The sequence below is a fragment of the Phaseolus vulgaris genome, chromosome 6 (assembly GCF_000499845.2).
Source record: "Phaseolus vulgaris cultivar G19833 chromosome 6, P. vulgaris v2.0, whole genome shotgun sequence".
Lineage (NCBI taxonomy): Eukaryota > Viridiplantae > Streptophyta > Magnoliopsida > Fabales > Fabaceae > Phaseolus > Phaseolus vulgaris.
In genome coordinates this window covers 27595656-27613728 of record NC_023754.2, presented here as the reverse complement: position 1 = coordinate 27613728, position 18073 = coordinate 27595656, and the positions used below count along the sequence as shown (strand labels likewise).

General features: G+C 30.1%; 1 protein-coding gene across 1 annotated transcript; it reads left to right on the top strand.

The window, feature by feature from the left end:
* The first annotated feature begins 9114 nt into the window (after positions 1–9114).
* LOC137832462 (protein STICHEL-like 4) lies at positions 9115–16381 on the top strand. Its single transcript, XM_068640635.1, has 6 exons — positions 9115–12197; positions 12307–12526; positions 12781–13335; positions 14048–14624; positions 15315–15378; positions 16030–16381. The coding sequence occupies exons 1-6, from the start codon at positions 10125–10127 to the stop codon at positions 16120–16122; spliced, it is 3582 nt and encodes a 1193-aa protein (XP_068496736.1). The 5' UTR covers positions 9115–10124; the 3' UTR covers positions 16123–16381.
* Positions 16382–18073: the final 1692 nt, after the last annotated feature.

Genomic DNA, 18073 nt, shown 5'->3' with positions numbered 1-18073 from the left:
TATGACAAAGATCATTAACCAGTGTAAGTTTTGAAACCTTATTAGTGACAATACAATTTGTGGTTAATATCGTCGCTAATGTAAAATTAAATAAACTAATAGGACTTTTTTATGTAGTATAAATATTTATCAAATCTAGATATAAAAGTAAAGTTTATCATGACTTAGGTCTGAACTGACAGCGATATTCTGCTTGAGTTGGTTTCTTCCTTTGTTTGTGAGTGAAGTAAGACAACAATGAAGTCGAAGAATAAATATTTGCAAAATATTTTGTCCTAGTCACTCATAAACAGATAAAAAATTGCAAGATTTAAGATGGTTGAACGATACTTCCTAAGTAGGTGACTGGCGATTTGAATCTTGAATATGGATCCAAATTTTATCTATTAATTTTATTAACAATTCATTTGAAAAATAATGATTCATCAGTTTTGGTGAATTATTTTTTGACGAATTAAGTTTTAACTGTATTATATATTTAGCTATTTTTAATTAAGTCTATTTTTTCGTTATATTCAATATCTAAGAAGTTTATATTTATATTTTCAATTAAATTTTAAGTTTCTCAAATCAAACTAAATTAAGTTGAGACATAAAACAATATTTAAAAAAAATATAATTAGAATTTTAAATTTTCATTTTTTTAACAAAAAAATAATTAAAAATATTTAAATTTAGGAGGTCTTAAGACTTGATTAAGCCATTTCTTATTATCCATGTAGGGATATATTAGAAAGATAATAAAATAATATAATTTTTTAGTACTTAATAAAATAAAATAAAATATTTTTTTTAATAATAAATAAATTAAATTAAAAGAAACATTTCAACAATGTTAAATCTTATGAACCTTCACATTATTTATCTTTAATATTCCAGCATCACAATATAATTAACTGTCAAACACTTGTAGACATAAAAGAAAACTAAATCTAGAAAAGTAGCTGCTACTAAACCAGCATACTCTCATGATTAAAGGAGAATTTCCTTAACTTTCAAAACACACTTTTTAAAGTTAAAACTGTAACAAAATGTTGAGTTTGAAAGTAAGAATAACTCATATAGAGAATGATTTTAGTGATTGAAGTAGTAAGTAATTTATTACTATCACTGTAATTTGGTTAAATTAAAGTGGTCCCATATATATATGTCCCTAACATATCACATGTGTTGCAGTATTGGATGAAGAAATTGTTTTTTTTGTTTCATTGCAGTGACTTGTAAAAATTTTCACTGTGATTATATTCCGTTGTAAAGAGATTTTACCAGTGCAGTAGCATTTTGAAGTGGACCAGCAATAAAGATGAAGGTAATGTGAAAAGGGCAGGAACACTTGAGACAATGTCTTGAAACATTATTCTCTTAAACATCATGTCACACTTAATGTGATGTGTTCAATTGGTAGTAAGGGTGCAGTGGACATTAAAAGTCATGTGGGTTTGGTCAGAGTGAACTTTAGGAATGTGGTCCATGACAGAACACACTTCAGTGCCAACAATTTGAGCATCCAAAGAGAACCATGTTAGTTCAAAATTCAGTGAGATCCATTCCATTCCTTCGTGCTTTGATAACTCCAGTTTTTAATATAACTTCTCATATCGTACCACCTTCCACTTGAAGGCACATGCCACATAAGTCAACCCATAAATGAGAAACTCCTATGTCTCATTTTGGATGTCGTTTTTGTTCAGACCATTCAAAATTATTACACACGTCCAACGCAACCTTGTTACACCATAAACCTCTCATTGCTATCAATACTTTTTATAAACTTCATTTTAATATTTATAATGTCATCAATCAAAAATTATCTAAAATTTCACTTTTATGTTTTCTTTCATTTCATATGCAGAAAAACAGCCTCTTCCTTCTGTCCATCGTTTGCTTTTGTTTAAAAAAGTATTGCAATTAATTTGTTCGTGTACATATAAAGAGGAGAAGTGTGAATTATTATATAATATAATGCGAAAATATTTTTGTTAATCTTTTTATTTAACATATTGATATTATTTTAAAGATATTTTTATTGAATTAAATAAAAGGAAAATAATTTTCTATTTATGTCTTATATCAAACAATTTACAACCTCGATCATTCTATCGGCCCGTGTTTATTTTTTTATTTATATTTTTCTCCCATTTTTTCCTTTTCAACATATCATCATAGAAAATTATAACAAAAAATCCACTATTCATAGTATATAACAATCCAAAAAGACTTTGGTATAAATGAAATTACAGTGAAAATATTTTTAATGTAATATGTAATTATATAATATATATGCATTGAATTTATTAATTTTTTATAGTAATTATCTTAAGTGACACATTTATATATGTAATGACTTTTTCTTGATCAACATTAAAAAAAAATGCAATGTATATTTATTAATTTATTTCGATCAACAGTCTTATTTAATAAATAAAAAATGTAAGTGGGTGTATGTTTTTACAGTCAGAATCTAAATTACGCATTATATTCTCTCTTTTATTCTAAATCTCCTGTAGCCGCATAGTGTCTGAACTAATTATCTTAATATCATTCCAAAATTAATTAATTAAGTTTTTAAAAAGTGGTAGGATGTAGTTAAGTTTATGGTTATTAATTTAAGTTGTAATGTAAGGGATGGGAAAGAGAAAATAAGAAAGTTAAGATCTGTGTGTACTTTTGGTTTGTTTCTCTTGAATGTTGGTAGGGTCCAGACAATTGTGTATATAATTTGTGTACATGCAAGTATATATATGTTTATGTGGGGATGTCTTCATTCCACAACAAAGATTACCTGTCAATATATTTGGTAGGAAATATATGTATAATATTATTTCTAAACTTCTAGAAAATATTAAAAAAATTATTAAATAAAAATTAATTTTAAAAATAAAAAATAATTATTTACTATATTGATTAAATTAGATATTATTTTAGATACTAAAAATTATTGATATTTAAAATAATTTATATTATTAATAAAATTTATAAACTAATTTTTAAATTAGTATCAAATTAGTTATTAATGTTTTAGTTATTTTAAATATTAATATTTTTTAATTTTTAAAATATTATCCAATTTAGTTAATATAATAAATAATTAATTTTTTTTTCTAAAATTAATTTTTATTTAATGTGAAAAAGTTAAACGTGATTATCTCGAAGGTTGTAGACAAAAAATAGTTTTTTTAAAAAGCAGATATCTGGGGAATAATATTATGGGATAAAGAAGACAATAGATGAGGTTAGATATAGAGAAGGCATGTGACTTGTAAGATGGAATTTTTTTATTTTAGATGATGGAAAAAGTTGGATTCAGTGTTGAGTGGAGGTTTTGGATTAGATAATGTTCAAACTCACATCAAAATTCAAATCATTAAAAGGACATAAACAAATAACTCGTTAGTTTTCTTTTTATTTTTGATAGTAAGAGAGGGCTAACAAGGATGTTTAGACAAGCACTGGAACAAATATTAGTAAATTCACCATTTGACAGGTATGTGAAATAGAAAGAAATTAATTAGATGAAACAAATCATATAAATAAGATAATATGATTAAGTTATAAGAAAATAGTTGGTGTAGATTTTTACCTTTAGTTGAGAGGTTTCTTATAATTTTAACATTGACAAGATTATGGATTGAGGATAGATTGAAATGGAGAAGAGGATAGAGAAGGGGATGATTCTGATGAAATCACTCAATTAAATCAGAAGTTAGAAGAATTTTAAAAAATTAAATCTAGAAATGGATTGGGAAAGGTGAGGTATTGGGAAAGTACAATATTAAATTGACATGTGCAATTAGACATAATAAGTAGTGGTGATGAACATAAACATTGTCTATGTTGTGGAGAATTAATGCATTATAATCAGTCTTGCATTTTGGGTGAAAATTGATGCATAACATAATTGCATCCAAGAAAAACTTTATCAAAAAAGGAATCCAAGTTGGAAGCAAAATGTGTGTTATAGGTGTGTTACTTGAAGAAACATTTAGTCTAAATATTTTAGTTGTGGTGAGGTATCTTTTGCAAAGTGTGGAACATGTGTTGCAATTGGATAGGGTATCAATGTCTGGTCATAACTATTTTATTTTTACTTTTTTTAAACTTATTAAATTTTCATTTGCCAAATTTAAATGATAATGAAAATCTTATTTGGCATATTATGTGGGTAACATTAGTGTGGGGATACGAAAACAATGAAAGAAGAAGGGTAGACTAATGATTATTGCATTAGAAACAATAATAAAAATAATTGTAGAAGAATGCTTAGTTATAAAGAGAAAAATAAGTTCATATTTGAAGGAATTTACACCAATATTGTGTAAATTGTTGTATATAAATTTATATTTTTTTTGTTGTCTATAAAAATATTCATGAAAATCAAATGATAATTTATTATAATTTATAAACATAAAAAAAAGGTTTGGTTTCAACACTACAATTAATCATTTCACAATTTAATACAAATGGAAAGGTCATTTGCCATGAGTTCTGAATTTTTTATTTATTGCTTATTTCTGAACTCAATGAATGGTATGAAAGATATTTTACCAAAAGAAAAAAAAACAAATAAGTTATTTACCTTTTAATTTATTTTATTTTTAATTAATGTGAAATTCTTTAGAATATCTTTCATCTAGAAAATAATTTTAAATTAGTTCAATCTTACAAAATTAAAAAAAAAAACCTGTGTTAGCTTCAAATAATTTTTGCCATCCCTTAAAATTCACAATGCTAAATTCATTGCTTTGTTTTTCTTTTTAATCTTTTGATTTTATTTTCTTTTTCCTTTTGTTGTGTTTTTTTTTCTCTTTCTAGTTCTTATTGATTTATAGTAAATTATTACAAGAAAATAATTCAATATAAATTATTTAAAAAATAATAATTACTATACTTATTAAATTAAATTCTATTTTATAAATTAAAAAATTATTAATATTTAAAATCATTTTTATTATTAATAAAAATTTATAACATAATATTTAAATTGATATCATTGAGATTTCAGTTATTAATTACTTTAAATTCTAAATTAATTTATTAATTTTAAATTAAAAACTAATTTAAACTACAAAGTAGTTACTAACTAATTAATGTTAAATAAAAATTTAAAAATTATTTTATGAATTTTTGTTAATAATATAAATTATTTTAAATCTATATAATTTTTTAGTTTATAAAATAATATTTAATAAGTAATTAATTATTTTTTATTTTTAAATTAATTGTTATTACAGTGGCTGATAATATTATTTGGTGGTTGTATTGGTTACTCCATGAAAATGGCAATTAACAATAAATTCTCAATAAACAGTTTTCTCACTACTTCAATATAAATGCTTCATGCATAACTTACATATAATATCATGACATCATAATGATTGAAATTGCATTAAATTAGCATTAATAAGAAAAGCATGAAAGTTTATCAATTATTACAATAAGTAGTGGCCAATTAAATTTCAACATTGAAACTGTAAAAAAGTATAAATATTAATGCTAATCTATCTAATAGTCAAATAACTAATAAATATAACAATATTAATATTTTTTTAAAAAGACACTTCAAGATATAAATTAACACATCACAGTTGAATGTATTAAAATAAAATTAAAATATAAATATTCTCAATGAATTATAATATATAGTGTCACGTCACTTTTTTAAAATTATAAATAAATAAAGACAATTTTTCTGGAAAATATTACATATTAAGTTAATTGACTGAATAAAATATAATTTTTTAAAAAAAAGATGAGAAGCAAAATTAAAAGAATACTAAAAATAGAATAATTAAAAATTAGAAAATCAGAATTATGTGAACATGAAAATAAAATAGTTAAGCCAATTTAGAATTATCTTATACTTTAATTCTCCTTTAAATTAACCATATTTAAAGTATTAGTCACACAAATTTTTCTAATAATTAACCAATTAAATGGTTTTGTTTTTTAGTATGGTGACAATGATGCTCCTTCAGAAACATCAGGCACCATCATCATCATCAATTCGTTGAATGACAATTGATGGACGGTGTTGTTGACAAGTGCATGTACACTCAAAATGAAGTTATTTCCTACTTATTCTATTATCTCTTTATCGGATAAACGTCAAATTGGGTCATTCATATTTTGAAAAATAACAAAGAGAAGTTTGGATCCTATCACACCACATTGACCACAGAAATTATGAACATGTTATGTATAGGAAAATAGTCACGCGTGATATGTATTAGGTGATTTACTCTTAGAGAGGATTTCAAAGAAAAAGAAAGAAAAAGAGCTGAATTGGTATAAATAAGTGAACATCTTTTGTTTCAGATAATTGTTATAAAATGTAATGGAAGCTGAGGGTGACCTAAAAGAACTTTCTTTTAATAGACGAGATTTGGACTGGAAGTTAGACTAACTTTCTTGATTTGTTCAAAATGTCCATTGCTAGCTTTGTCCAAAGTACTCTACAGGTATGGTAATATTTCACACTTTTGCATCCCTAACATTGCTTTCTACCACCAAGACAAGTTTATCTAAAAAAATCAAAGAGGAAACAATTCAATGAAAGATGGAAGTTAAGAAGGATAAAGTATCTTAATGAATTATCTTGACAAATGATAACAGAAAAAAAGGACAATAAAAAGATTCAAATAACTTGAAGAAGAATTAAAAAGCATAAAACGAGGAAGTTACCATTTTTTTCCCACAGTTGATGGTTACGGAAACTATTTTAATGTGCTTTGAGTTAGCATCTCGTAAATTATTTTAAGAGCAAATTCAGGGAGAAGAGGTATAAGTCTTCATAGTGTTTATGTCTTATGTGAGCAACAACTGTAAATTATCTGTTCATAAATTATTCAATTTCTCTTGTTGTGTGTGATGATTGTCTTAATTGGATGAGCGAGGTCCCAACAATGTACTGTGAGTCAAATAACCATTTTTGTCAATGGTTTTCTTTCAGGTTTCAAGAATGCAAGACCTAACCTTGTGGAAATTTTTGCTCTAACTCAATTAAGAACTTAGTCTTAGTTAACTAGCAAGGTAAAGGCCGTTGTGTTTTCATATTCTGATCGGATTTTAAATCTCATAACTTGCCTAAACCCAGATTACATATAAAACTGAAAATAGAAAGTAATTGAGGGTATGAGATACAATGGTATGGACATGCATATAATTACATAGACAGTGTTGTTTATTTTTGTGTGAGAATGGTAATAGTATAAGTCGACTAATTCTGGTAGGGTAAAAGTAAGTTTTATGATTATCATGTTGGTCTTTAGATGTTTGATTAACTTTTTTTTATAAGGATTGAAATATCCTTCAAATACTTTAAATTATTTAATTTATTTATTGCGATTAAAAAAAATTCATTTAGGATTTATCTATCTTTAAGGGAAATGAAATGATATTGGTTTAGGATAATTATTAATTCTCTTGAAAAAAAACTTCAATTAATATATTTTTATTGATGTAATTGATAAGAAAAAACACTCAATAGTCTCACATTTGTGCAAGTCATCCATCTTAAAAAGAATAGAGAAGAAAAAATGATGTTGTTCTTCTTGAAATAAAAAAAGATATTGACTAAAAGTACAATATTTTCAAGTATGTTATATTACATTTACATCCTCTTTACCTTACTATTCCCACCTGCCATCTGCTATACCAATGTTTGGCAACTACTCAAAATAACCTTAAACTCAGAATCAAAATAAAATGATTAAAAGTACTAGAGATGTAACGTGTTAAAATTATAAGTTCATTTCAAGGCACGCATTTCTGAACCAAACAGGCCCCTAATCCCACGTTTATTCATATAAAATCCAGTTCACACTGACAACTGTGGTAGAGTAAAATAAATTTATCTTTCTAAATCCTAATGGTGGAACTTTATGTTCCAGTTAACAAAATGTATATTTTATATTATAAGGGTTGAAATGCGACAAAATGACATGTGCAGAGAAAGTATCCAATGCGTATAACGGTACAATATATACAATTTTTTCTCATTAGAAAAAAAAGAAACAGTTTTTGTTTTCTTCAAAAAACAAGATTAACACAATATTTGCTTACAAAATTTCCAATTATCTCGTAAAAAGTAGAATTGAATAAAAATGAAATAATTAACATCTTAAAATATACATAACAATAAATGCTTTGTACATAAAAAATAGTAAGAAGATATTAGAAAAAACTAAAATCATTTATTACCAAGATTGATATTGTGATACTATACATTTTGTTACAGGAAGTGATCAAGTGCAGTTAATGCAAAGTCTTGCATAGTTTTCCGAAAGGCAGGCACCAACCAATAATTGATTCATGGAAATTGGCCAAGGAGAAGAAAACAACTGAAGACATTTCATGTTATGACATGTTAGTTCCTGTACATTGTTTGGACAGGGAGTTAAGGCATACAACAACTGTGGGCATTCAAAATCCCTAACAATCTTTTTAATTCATCACCTTTTATTTGGGTATTGATGATTTCAAATCAATTTCTTCCCAAACTTCCCTACTTTCTAGTATTAGTTATCTAATTTAGGTAATGCCACCATTCTAGGCATACTCTTTTCCTGTTTATTTTTCAACCGATCACATGTTTGTATAAAAATAATTTTATTCAAGAAAGTAGAATCATTATGAATGATAAAATTATTTTTCTAACATTTACAATATTTTGATACTCATAATTTAAACTGGAAAATATATTTACAGTTAATTAGAATAATTTTACCTTTGATTCCTTTATTTAACAGTAATAAAAGCTATTTATGTCTATACCCTAAATAGTTTTGCATTGTGATATAATCATAAATGGTTAAGCATTATAGTTTGAGTGTATCAGCCTTTTTCTCAATATTTATTATAATTAAATTAATTTGAAATGAAAATAAAGTCTATTGTCAAAATAAGGATAAGAAAAATTGTCCAACTCAAAACAAACAAGGCCATGGAATTTCAACGGAACGGGTATTGTTGGTCCCCTCATAATTCAAAATGTGCAAGAATCCAACTATTATTTTCTTTTGAGATGAATAAGCAGTCAAAAATATTCAACGACCCAATTTATTATTTAAAAAAAAATGGAAAATATATATAATCCTATTTGCATGCTTAGCTAATGGACACACCGCTTTATTGGCAGTGTGTCCTCTGTTCCCAGAATTGTGTCTGAGAGTGTGTCTAGAACGGATCTTACAACCCCATACTCTCACCCTCTTCTCTCTCTCTTTCCCACTTTCTCTTCCTGCTATTTCAAGCTTTGTACTGTTCGTTTTTCTCTCTCTTCTAGTCATGGGTTGGTTGGAGTTGGGACTATCGTTTTCTCGCTCTCGTGAAGTGCATGTGAAGCTTGCTGAGAGATCTGAGGCTTAATAATCCAAACGGGTCGCCTTCCTTTTTCTGATTCAGGCGTTTGAGGTGTTTGCCTTCTACTTTTTTCGCATATACCCTCTTCTTTATTTCTCTCTCTCTTTTTGCTCCCCCCTTTTGGAAGAAATGTTACATCAAGTTCTTTAGGCCTCTGCTTCATTAACTCCCTCTCATTTTGTCACATACTCGGGGATAACGTTGTTGGTATTTTGAGTGAGTGAGTCAGTGCTCTGGTGTTAAGCTTTGAACTAATGGGGTGTTTGTTTCTTCTCTTCCGTTTTGCTTGGTTAGCTTAAAAATCGTGCCTTGTGGTGTTTGAAGCTGTTGGGGGTAGCATCACTAGTTGTGTGGTCAGCAAAGTTCCTTCCTTTTGGTTCTTTGGTTGGTTCAATGGGTTTGGTTGAATGTTGGGTTGTGTTTATGGAGTATGTGGTGGGGATTTTGGTGGTTGAAGATTCTTCTTGAAGGGTATTTTTTGTTACTGGGTCGAATCTTGGTGGGTCTTAGTGTTGGTTTTCTGTGTTCATGGGATAATTGACCATGAGAGTCGCTGTTTCCTTTTTAGGGAGTTTGAATTCTAGCCTTATTTTGGCATTTCCGGGGTGATTAATGGGTGTGGAAGTTTGAGCATTTTTTTAGTTTTCTTTTTGATGCCATAACAGTGAAAGCTTGGCACTGTTAAAGACAAAAATGAGCGTTTTTTTGAATTGTTTTATTAATTTAGAAGGGATTCTGCTGTTAGAACGGCTGGTGTTCTGATCATGACTAGGGCTGTCCGTAGTAGGGTACTTAAAGATGCCAATGGTGATATTAGTGATCATCTACGCAACCACATCCATTTAACAAATTGCATTCATCTGAAGAACCATATGCACAAGAACAGCCCCATTCTGGCTGATAGGTCAATCATGCGAGACCTTGTTGTGCTGCAAAGATCGCGGTCTCTTCGAGACCCTTCTGCAAGTCCTCCATCATGGCACTCGCCTTCAGTGGTTGACATGCTTTTCAAAAGAGTCGAAAATGATGCAGCGTCCCAAGGGGGAAGAAGGTCTGTAGGTGTTGAGAGAAGGAAGGAAGGGAGAAGATTATCTGGAACTTCACCACCCTTGGTGAGTATAGCTTCATCAAGAGTTGCCCCAGGTGAGATTGGTAGGGGTAATGATGGGATAATGGCACCAAGTGAACGTAGCAGCAGGAGTGGAGTGGGAGATGGCAGGAAAGTTGGGAGAGAAGAATCTGGTAGGAGGAATGAAAGGCCTGACTTCTTGGATGTTAATCAAGAGGACCCTCTCAGTCAAGCTGCCAAAAGTTTGGCTGAAGATGTTATTTCCAGGCATTCCGAGTCTAAAGATAGAAAGAGCAAACAGAGGGGGAAGAATGTTCGAGATGCTCAAGTGAAGACCCTTTCTGAGCAGCTGAATGACGTTCCTTTGGATAGTGATGATTTAGCATCGACAAACATTCATTTTCGCGGAAGGTTTCCTAGACAGGAGAAAATTATTGAGGAGGCAGATTCCCGGTTGCGCAGTAATGGCAGTGGACTGAATAGGGGGAAAAGACGTAAGTTTCGAAGTGCCCGAAGAACACGTGTTGCCACGACATCAAGAGAAATTGGAGCTGAGCATGAACTCTCTGTGGCTTCCAACTCAATAGCTCAGGCTTCAGCTCATCAGAAATATCACTTGGAGGAGGCGGATGAGTTTGCAGATGAAAATGTTACCAGGGCTCCAAAAAATGGGTGTGGCATTCCGTGGAATTGGTCCAGAATTCATCATAGGGGTAAAACATTCCTTGACATGGCTGGAAGAAGTTTGTCTTGTGGTTTATCTGACTCTAGGTTGAAGAAAGGGGCATTTGCTGCCAATGGAAGACATATTTCTGAGATGCCAGTGGCATCTGAACACTCCAGCTCATATACTAAGTCTGATGCAGAGGCACTGCCTTTACTAGTTGAGGCATCTGTATCTCACGCAAGCACTGAAAATGCTTGTTGGGATCATGACTATTCTGGGGAACTAGGTCTTTTTGGTGATAACTTATTCAAGCGTGATGTTGATTCTGATCTTGCTTCTGAAGCTAGATCTGGTGATCAGCGTAAGTTGAGAGGGAATCGTCACAGTCGACACCAAAGTTTGACACAGAAGTACATGCCTCGAACCTTCAGAGATATGGTTGGGCAGAATTTAGTGGCACAAGCTCTTTCTAATGCAGTAATAAGAAGAAAAGTTGGGTTGTTGTATGTGTTTTATGGTCCCCATGGAACCGGAAAAACTTCTTGTGCCCGCATCTTTGCCAGAGCTCTGAATTGTAATTCTTCAGAACACCCCAAACCTTGTGGATTTTGCAATTATTGCATAGCACATGATATGGGCAAAAGTAGAAATATAAAGGAAGTAGGTCCAGTTAGCAATTTTGATTTTGAGAGCATCATGGACTTACTTGACAATATGATTGTTTCTCAGCTTCCATCACATTACAGAGTGTTTATTTTTGATGACTGTGATACTCTGTCAACAGATTGTTGGAATGCCATATCGAAGGTCATTGACCGAGCACCTAGACGTCTCGTTTTTATCCTTGTCTGTTCTAGTCTTGATGTCTTGCCTCATATAATAATATCCAGGTGTCAAAAATTCTTTTTCCCAAAGCTGAAGGATGCAGATATTATACATACTCTGCAGTGGATTGCAACCAAAGAAGGTCTAGAAATTGAGAAGGATGCCCTGAAACTAATTGCATCAAGGTCAGATGGATCTATGAGAGATGCTGAGATGACCCTTGAACAACTTAGTTTACTTGGACAGAGAATATCCGTTCCTCTTGTTCAGGAACTGGTAAGCTGTTTATTTGTTAGTGTGTTTCTGTCGTGACTGCTTCTTACACAAGATTCTATTTGTTAATTTTCTATGCATGAATTGCTCTGAAGTTAAATCCTTTCTTCAGGTAGGGCTAATCTCTGATGAGAAATTGGTGGATCTGCTTGATTTGGCATTATCTGCAGACACAGTTAACACAGTGAAGAATTTGAGAGTGATAATGGAAACCGGTGTGGAGCCATTGGCTTTAATGTCACAACTTGCTACAGTAATTACAGATATACTCGCTGGGACCTATGATTTCAATAAAGAAAGGCGAAGAAGGAAGTTCTTCCGGAGACAACCACGTGAGTAAAACAATCTCATATTTGTAGCAGCACCCAGTTATTAATTTAATCCTCTCACCATTTTGTAAACATGCATATGTTATACATAGGCATTATTTTTACACCGAATTGTCTGTCTTGATAAATATTTTATTTGGCTAATTCTTTGAGCATACATTTTTGTCATGGAGAGTCTTGCTCTGGTTTCATTTTAGTGATTGTGTTTTTCGTTTTTATACTTCCAAAAAAATTGATGATACTGATTTCTGTTTCAGTGTCCAAAGAAGACATGGAAAAGCTGCGCCAAGCTCTGAAAACTTTATCTGAGGCTGAGAAGCAATTGAGGATGTCCAATGACAAGCTAACATGGTTGACGGCTGCTTTACTTCAGCTTGCTCCGGACCAGCAATATGTGTTGCCAACTTCATCCGATAATAGTTTCAACCATAGTCCATTCACTCTAAAAGATGCAGATGCGAGAGAAGCTGCTAGACTGACTGTTAACCCCAATCCCGTTGACATTCCTAACAAAGCAAGACGATTATCGATGGATGCTAGAATTGAAAATTTCCATGCTGGAAGCTCAGCAGATGGTATGACAAGGGGTCTTGGTTCTGAGAATAAGCGACATAGTATGTCTGGTTTTACTCCTCAACATACTCATTTACAAGCCACTGATAAAATTAAGATGAATGAGAGGCAGATTTTGGGTAAAAACCGGAAAGAAATTGGAGAGATATGGTTAGAGGTGCTTGATAGAATACAAGTTACTGGTCTGAAGGAGTTTCTGTTTAAAGAAGGCAAGCTGATCTCTGTTAGTTTTGGGGCAGGTGAGTGTTGAATTTGCATAGTGCTTATTCAACAACACAGATAATAATAATTTGTATTCAAATGATTAAAATCTTCCCCTAGAAATGTCATTCTGTGTTAATATAAATATTCATAATTTTTCGATGCATTTAGATCTAGAAGTAGGGGATAAATTAGTCTCCATATATCATGCAAAAGGCCTGAAAATTCTTATGTGCTAGAATTGTTAATGTTATTATTGTTTATCATAAAGTTAAAATGGCTAACAATCCTGTGATGCTCAGCTTTTGGTGGTGTCATTATCAATGTTAACCATGCATATGTTTTCCATGAATTCTAGGTTGGGAATAATTAGGGGATAAGCTGACTTTGTATGTGATTATTTAAATATTGTCTTGTCAACTTGGTGGTCTTGTATTATTATTACTCTTAGTGGATTGAAAAATTGGTCCTGGAATCAGTATTTGTTTTAGAATTTATAATAAAGTTAAGAGATGTCAGTCTGCAGCACATACTACCTTACTAAAAGTTACTATAAGCTTTATCATTCAAGTGATTTTATTTCACTCTGTTCTTGTGCATATTAGATAATGTATCTTGTTAATATTTATTTTTCCATTTTACCTGTTGACCTTTTGTGTCTTGCTTAATGTTATGATAGGGCTCCTGTTTCTTTTATTTTTACTTTCATCAACATTCATTATTTATCTATATTTTATTGTTATGTTGCAGCTCCAACTGTGCAGCTAATGTTTAGTTCTCATTTGACCAAATCTACTGCCGAGAAGTTCAGAGGCCAAATCTTACAAGCATTTGAATCTGTCCTTGGATCATCTATAACAATAGAAATTAGATGTGAGTCAAACAAAGATGCTGGCTCTGCTGTTCAACAACCTCCTACATTGCCTGCTACCAATGATATTTTGTCTCAGATCAGAGACTTTAATGGTGTTAGTTCTCTAGCTCATCCAACATTAGCTGATTCTGTTGAAAAGAGAAGGGGGGAAATTGTAGAAGAAGCATCTTCTCAAGTGGAGCACACGAATAATGAGCAGCAAGTAGATGCTCATGGAACATCTTATAGAAAATTAGAAGGTACAAGTATAGGGCAAACATCAGTTTCCCAAAACAAGCCAATTGTTAAGTCGCAGTTAGACCAAAGAAAGCTTATGGAGCAAAATCAAAGTCGAAGTCTTGTTAGAAGCAAAGTATCTCTTGCTCATGTAATCCAGCAAGCAGAAGGCCAGAGAAGTGGGTGGTCAAAACGTAAAGCAGTTTCTATTGCTGAGAAGCTTGAACAGGAGAATTTGTAAGTTGCTATTCCACCCTTTCCACTTTTGACAAACTATGTAGTATAGAAAGGTGTGACCCATAAATGTATGGATGGTGGGGGATCGGTTTCTCAAATAAAGATATTTATAAATTTCCATTAGCCTATGCGTTAGGAATGTTATCTGAATAATAGGATAACTATATTTCACATTTGGTAACTGAGTTGGAATTTTTAGAAATATACCAGGTTTTCTATGATGGACCATGCATTAGTGCACAAGCTAGGTATTGCATGCAGAATTGAATAATTATTGAATAGTAGTGTCCTACAATTACATTATAGGCACATATTATCCTTCCCTTTCAATTATGAGCCAGTATAGAATAGAGGTCGGTAACGTGAATATTCTGGTTCGTTTAAGCTAAGGATGGTACTGGGATGAGAATCTCAAGAAAACATTATTTCCAAAATTCAATTAGCATATGCATAAGGTGTTTGCTGGACAGTGGCTGCATCTCCCTTTTTGTTAACTAAGTTAGAGTTTTTTGAAATATCAAGGTTTTCTACGATGGAATAAAATCATCAGTAGAGCACAAGCTAGGTATTGCATGCATGCATAATTGAATAGTAGCTTCATAGAATTAAATTTTAGGTTAAAATTATCCTTCTTTTTTAAGTATGATCAGTCCGTATAACTGACAGTTAGTTTGAAAATCATTTACTCAGGAGACTGGAGCCAAGATCAAGAAGCTTGCTATGCTGGAAAGCATCAAGAGCAACTCGGAGAAAGGTAGTTCATTTTATTGTGACAGCTTATTTTATTCTAATTTTCTTGAGTCACAAATGCATCATATTAACTTTATGTGGACATTGAGACAGTAGTTTGATACAACTTGAACTATCTTGTGAAAATTGGAAGTGTTTTTGCCTAGATCCTTATGTCTATAGAAGGGGAGTGTCCCTTGTTAATCTATCATTTTCTTTTTAATTTAGAAATATGAGATATCTGGGTATCTTTCTAACTTATTTCTGGCTTTCAGATTTATAGCCAAATTGGTTTCAATTGTAACTGACAGTTTTCTTATCGACTTTAGTAAACTATTCATAAAGAGCATGCACTGTGCTATTGTAACTTCTGCATTATAGGGGATGATATGGATGCAGATATTTTTGAAAATTGTGGTAAACTGTTCTGATCATACTTGGCTCTCGGGTCATATAGTAGTACAATAATTGAAACAAGTGTCTTTCTCGGCTATAAATTGAAAGTACCTCATTGTGTTAATGTTATAATTATTATATTTTTCAATGTTCATCCTATAGTATAATTTCACCATCTGCTAGAAGATATTTCGATTTTTTAGGTGAAACTTGTTGCTTGCTATGTAAATGTGATGTTAGTACATTATTTTTTGATGTATTTAATTGAATGCTTTGGCAGCTGTCACGGTTGAAAATTCGAAGCCGAAAACCACAGGCACTGCTGAATCTGGTCTCATGTGGCAAATGTCTTTCTACAAAATCTCCGAGGTAGTTATGCATATGGAAATGGAAATGGAAATGCTGTGGGTTCGTTCAATAGCCATTTGTATTGCCTGTATTTAGGCTTTTTCCTCAAGTGTTGTAGGGTCAAGCCTTTTTTATTCTTCTTTTCATTTAATTCAATAAAAGCATGTAGTTATATATCAGATGAAGAAAATGTAGGAAAGTAGTTAAACTAGTAAATTTCATTTTAGTGATAAGATGTTGTATATTTTTTCTTAGCATATAAATTTGATGCAAATTTTAAGGCAGGTCCAGTTTACAATTTTTAGTTACTATTGCTTAATTTGGAATGTTAACCATCTGCTTCTTTTTCTATTTTTATAGTTTTTAGTTACTCTTTTTATTTCTTAATGGATTCTCTACCTAACATATGTAAATATATAAAAAATAAGATAAATAGTTGGTTGAGTACATCAAATATTAATATATTTCATTTTTAGTATATAAAAATATATGATAATTTTAATATAATTTTTTAATATTGTTTATTTTATTTGAATTGTATTAATCGTTGATGCAACAAACACACTCTATTAAGCTACTTACTCAAACTAGTAGTTTATTTGGGCTTGTAAATTCGATTGTCAAATTTTTGTCACAGGATATAAAATGTTCTAAGAAAAATATCTCTGTTGTTTTAGTTCAAATACCAGATAGATTACGAGCTAGGTTAATGTGTTTTTTTTTTATATAAAAAATAATAAATTGTAAAAATTAAGAGTACTATTATTCAAAACATAAAACAAGTAAAACTATATAGATTAAACTTTATCTTAGTTGAATCTACCTTTTATATTATATATGATATAAGTCTATTTCGAAAGTATTATTTGATTTTTATGGTAACTTGTTTAAAATTAATTTTGTAAAGAAGTCTTTGAATAAGATGTTAAATAAACTTGATATTTCAAGTCGGTCAACATGCTCAACATTTAAAAAGTAAATAAATATGCGATCTTATTTTTAATACAAAAATAACAATAAAAATTATTAGTGTTTATTTATGGATTTGTTAGTCCGAAAATACATTTTTAATGAGTTAAAAATGTAATTATTTAACTATTTTTTTTATTAATCTTAGATTTAAAAAAAAAAGTTTCAGTTAGCTCTCGCCTTAGGTTAAGTTATAGCTCCCAATTTTCTGATTTGAATATTTTCACTTCCACTAGAAAATTCAATTTCTAGAAAACAAAAAGATATTCTTATTTATTGTAGCTGATACAATATTTCTAGATCATTACACTAAATTTATGTTAATTTTTTTATTCATCATTTTAAAAATTACCAAATATGTGTATTTAATTTTCATGTAAAGACGAAATAAAAAAATTAGGCCTAATTTTCCTTTTAATATTTATTATTATTTTTATATGAGATTTTATTTTCTTAGTTATTTAAGTCCTTTCATTTTTAAAATTAAACAAATCTGGTCATTCTATTAATATATTTATATTTTGAAATTTACATTTCAGATTCAAATATTTGGAGGGAGGTTATGATAATGTTGAGACCTTTTTTTTTTAAGTAAAAAATCTGGTGAAATTTTGGGAATTCAATATTTTAAAATATGTTTGATTAAGGTTTTAAAAAGGGAAATTTTGATATTCATTTTGTTGTGTAAAATTTTATGTTTTCGTCCGCAAGTTCCGGACAGAATAAAGTTTAAAACAATTTCAATTATTTTAAGATTTTGAATAAAAAAAATTAGAAGTTGAAAGTTTTTAGTAGAAAATTTACCTAATTTTAAAATTAGAAGAACTTAATTAGAAAAAAATGGAAATTAGAATTGTCAATCTTGGTTAGCCTTCACCATCATATTTAGGCATCTTTGGCATATCCAATAATTTCTAACTGCACCCCATAACATTTAAAATGATTTTTTGACTTCTAGATAATCTGTTCTAGAAATATTCTGAAACCAACTTTCCAAAAATTTTGAA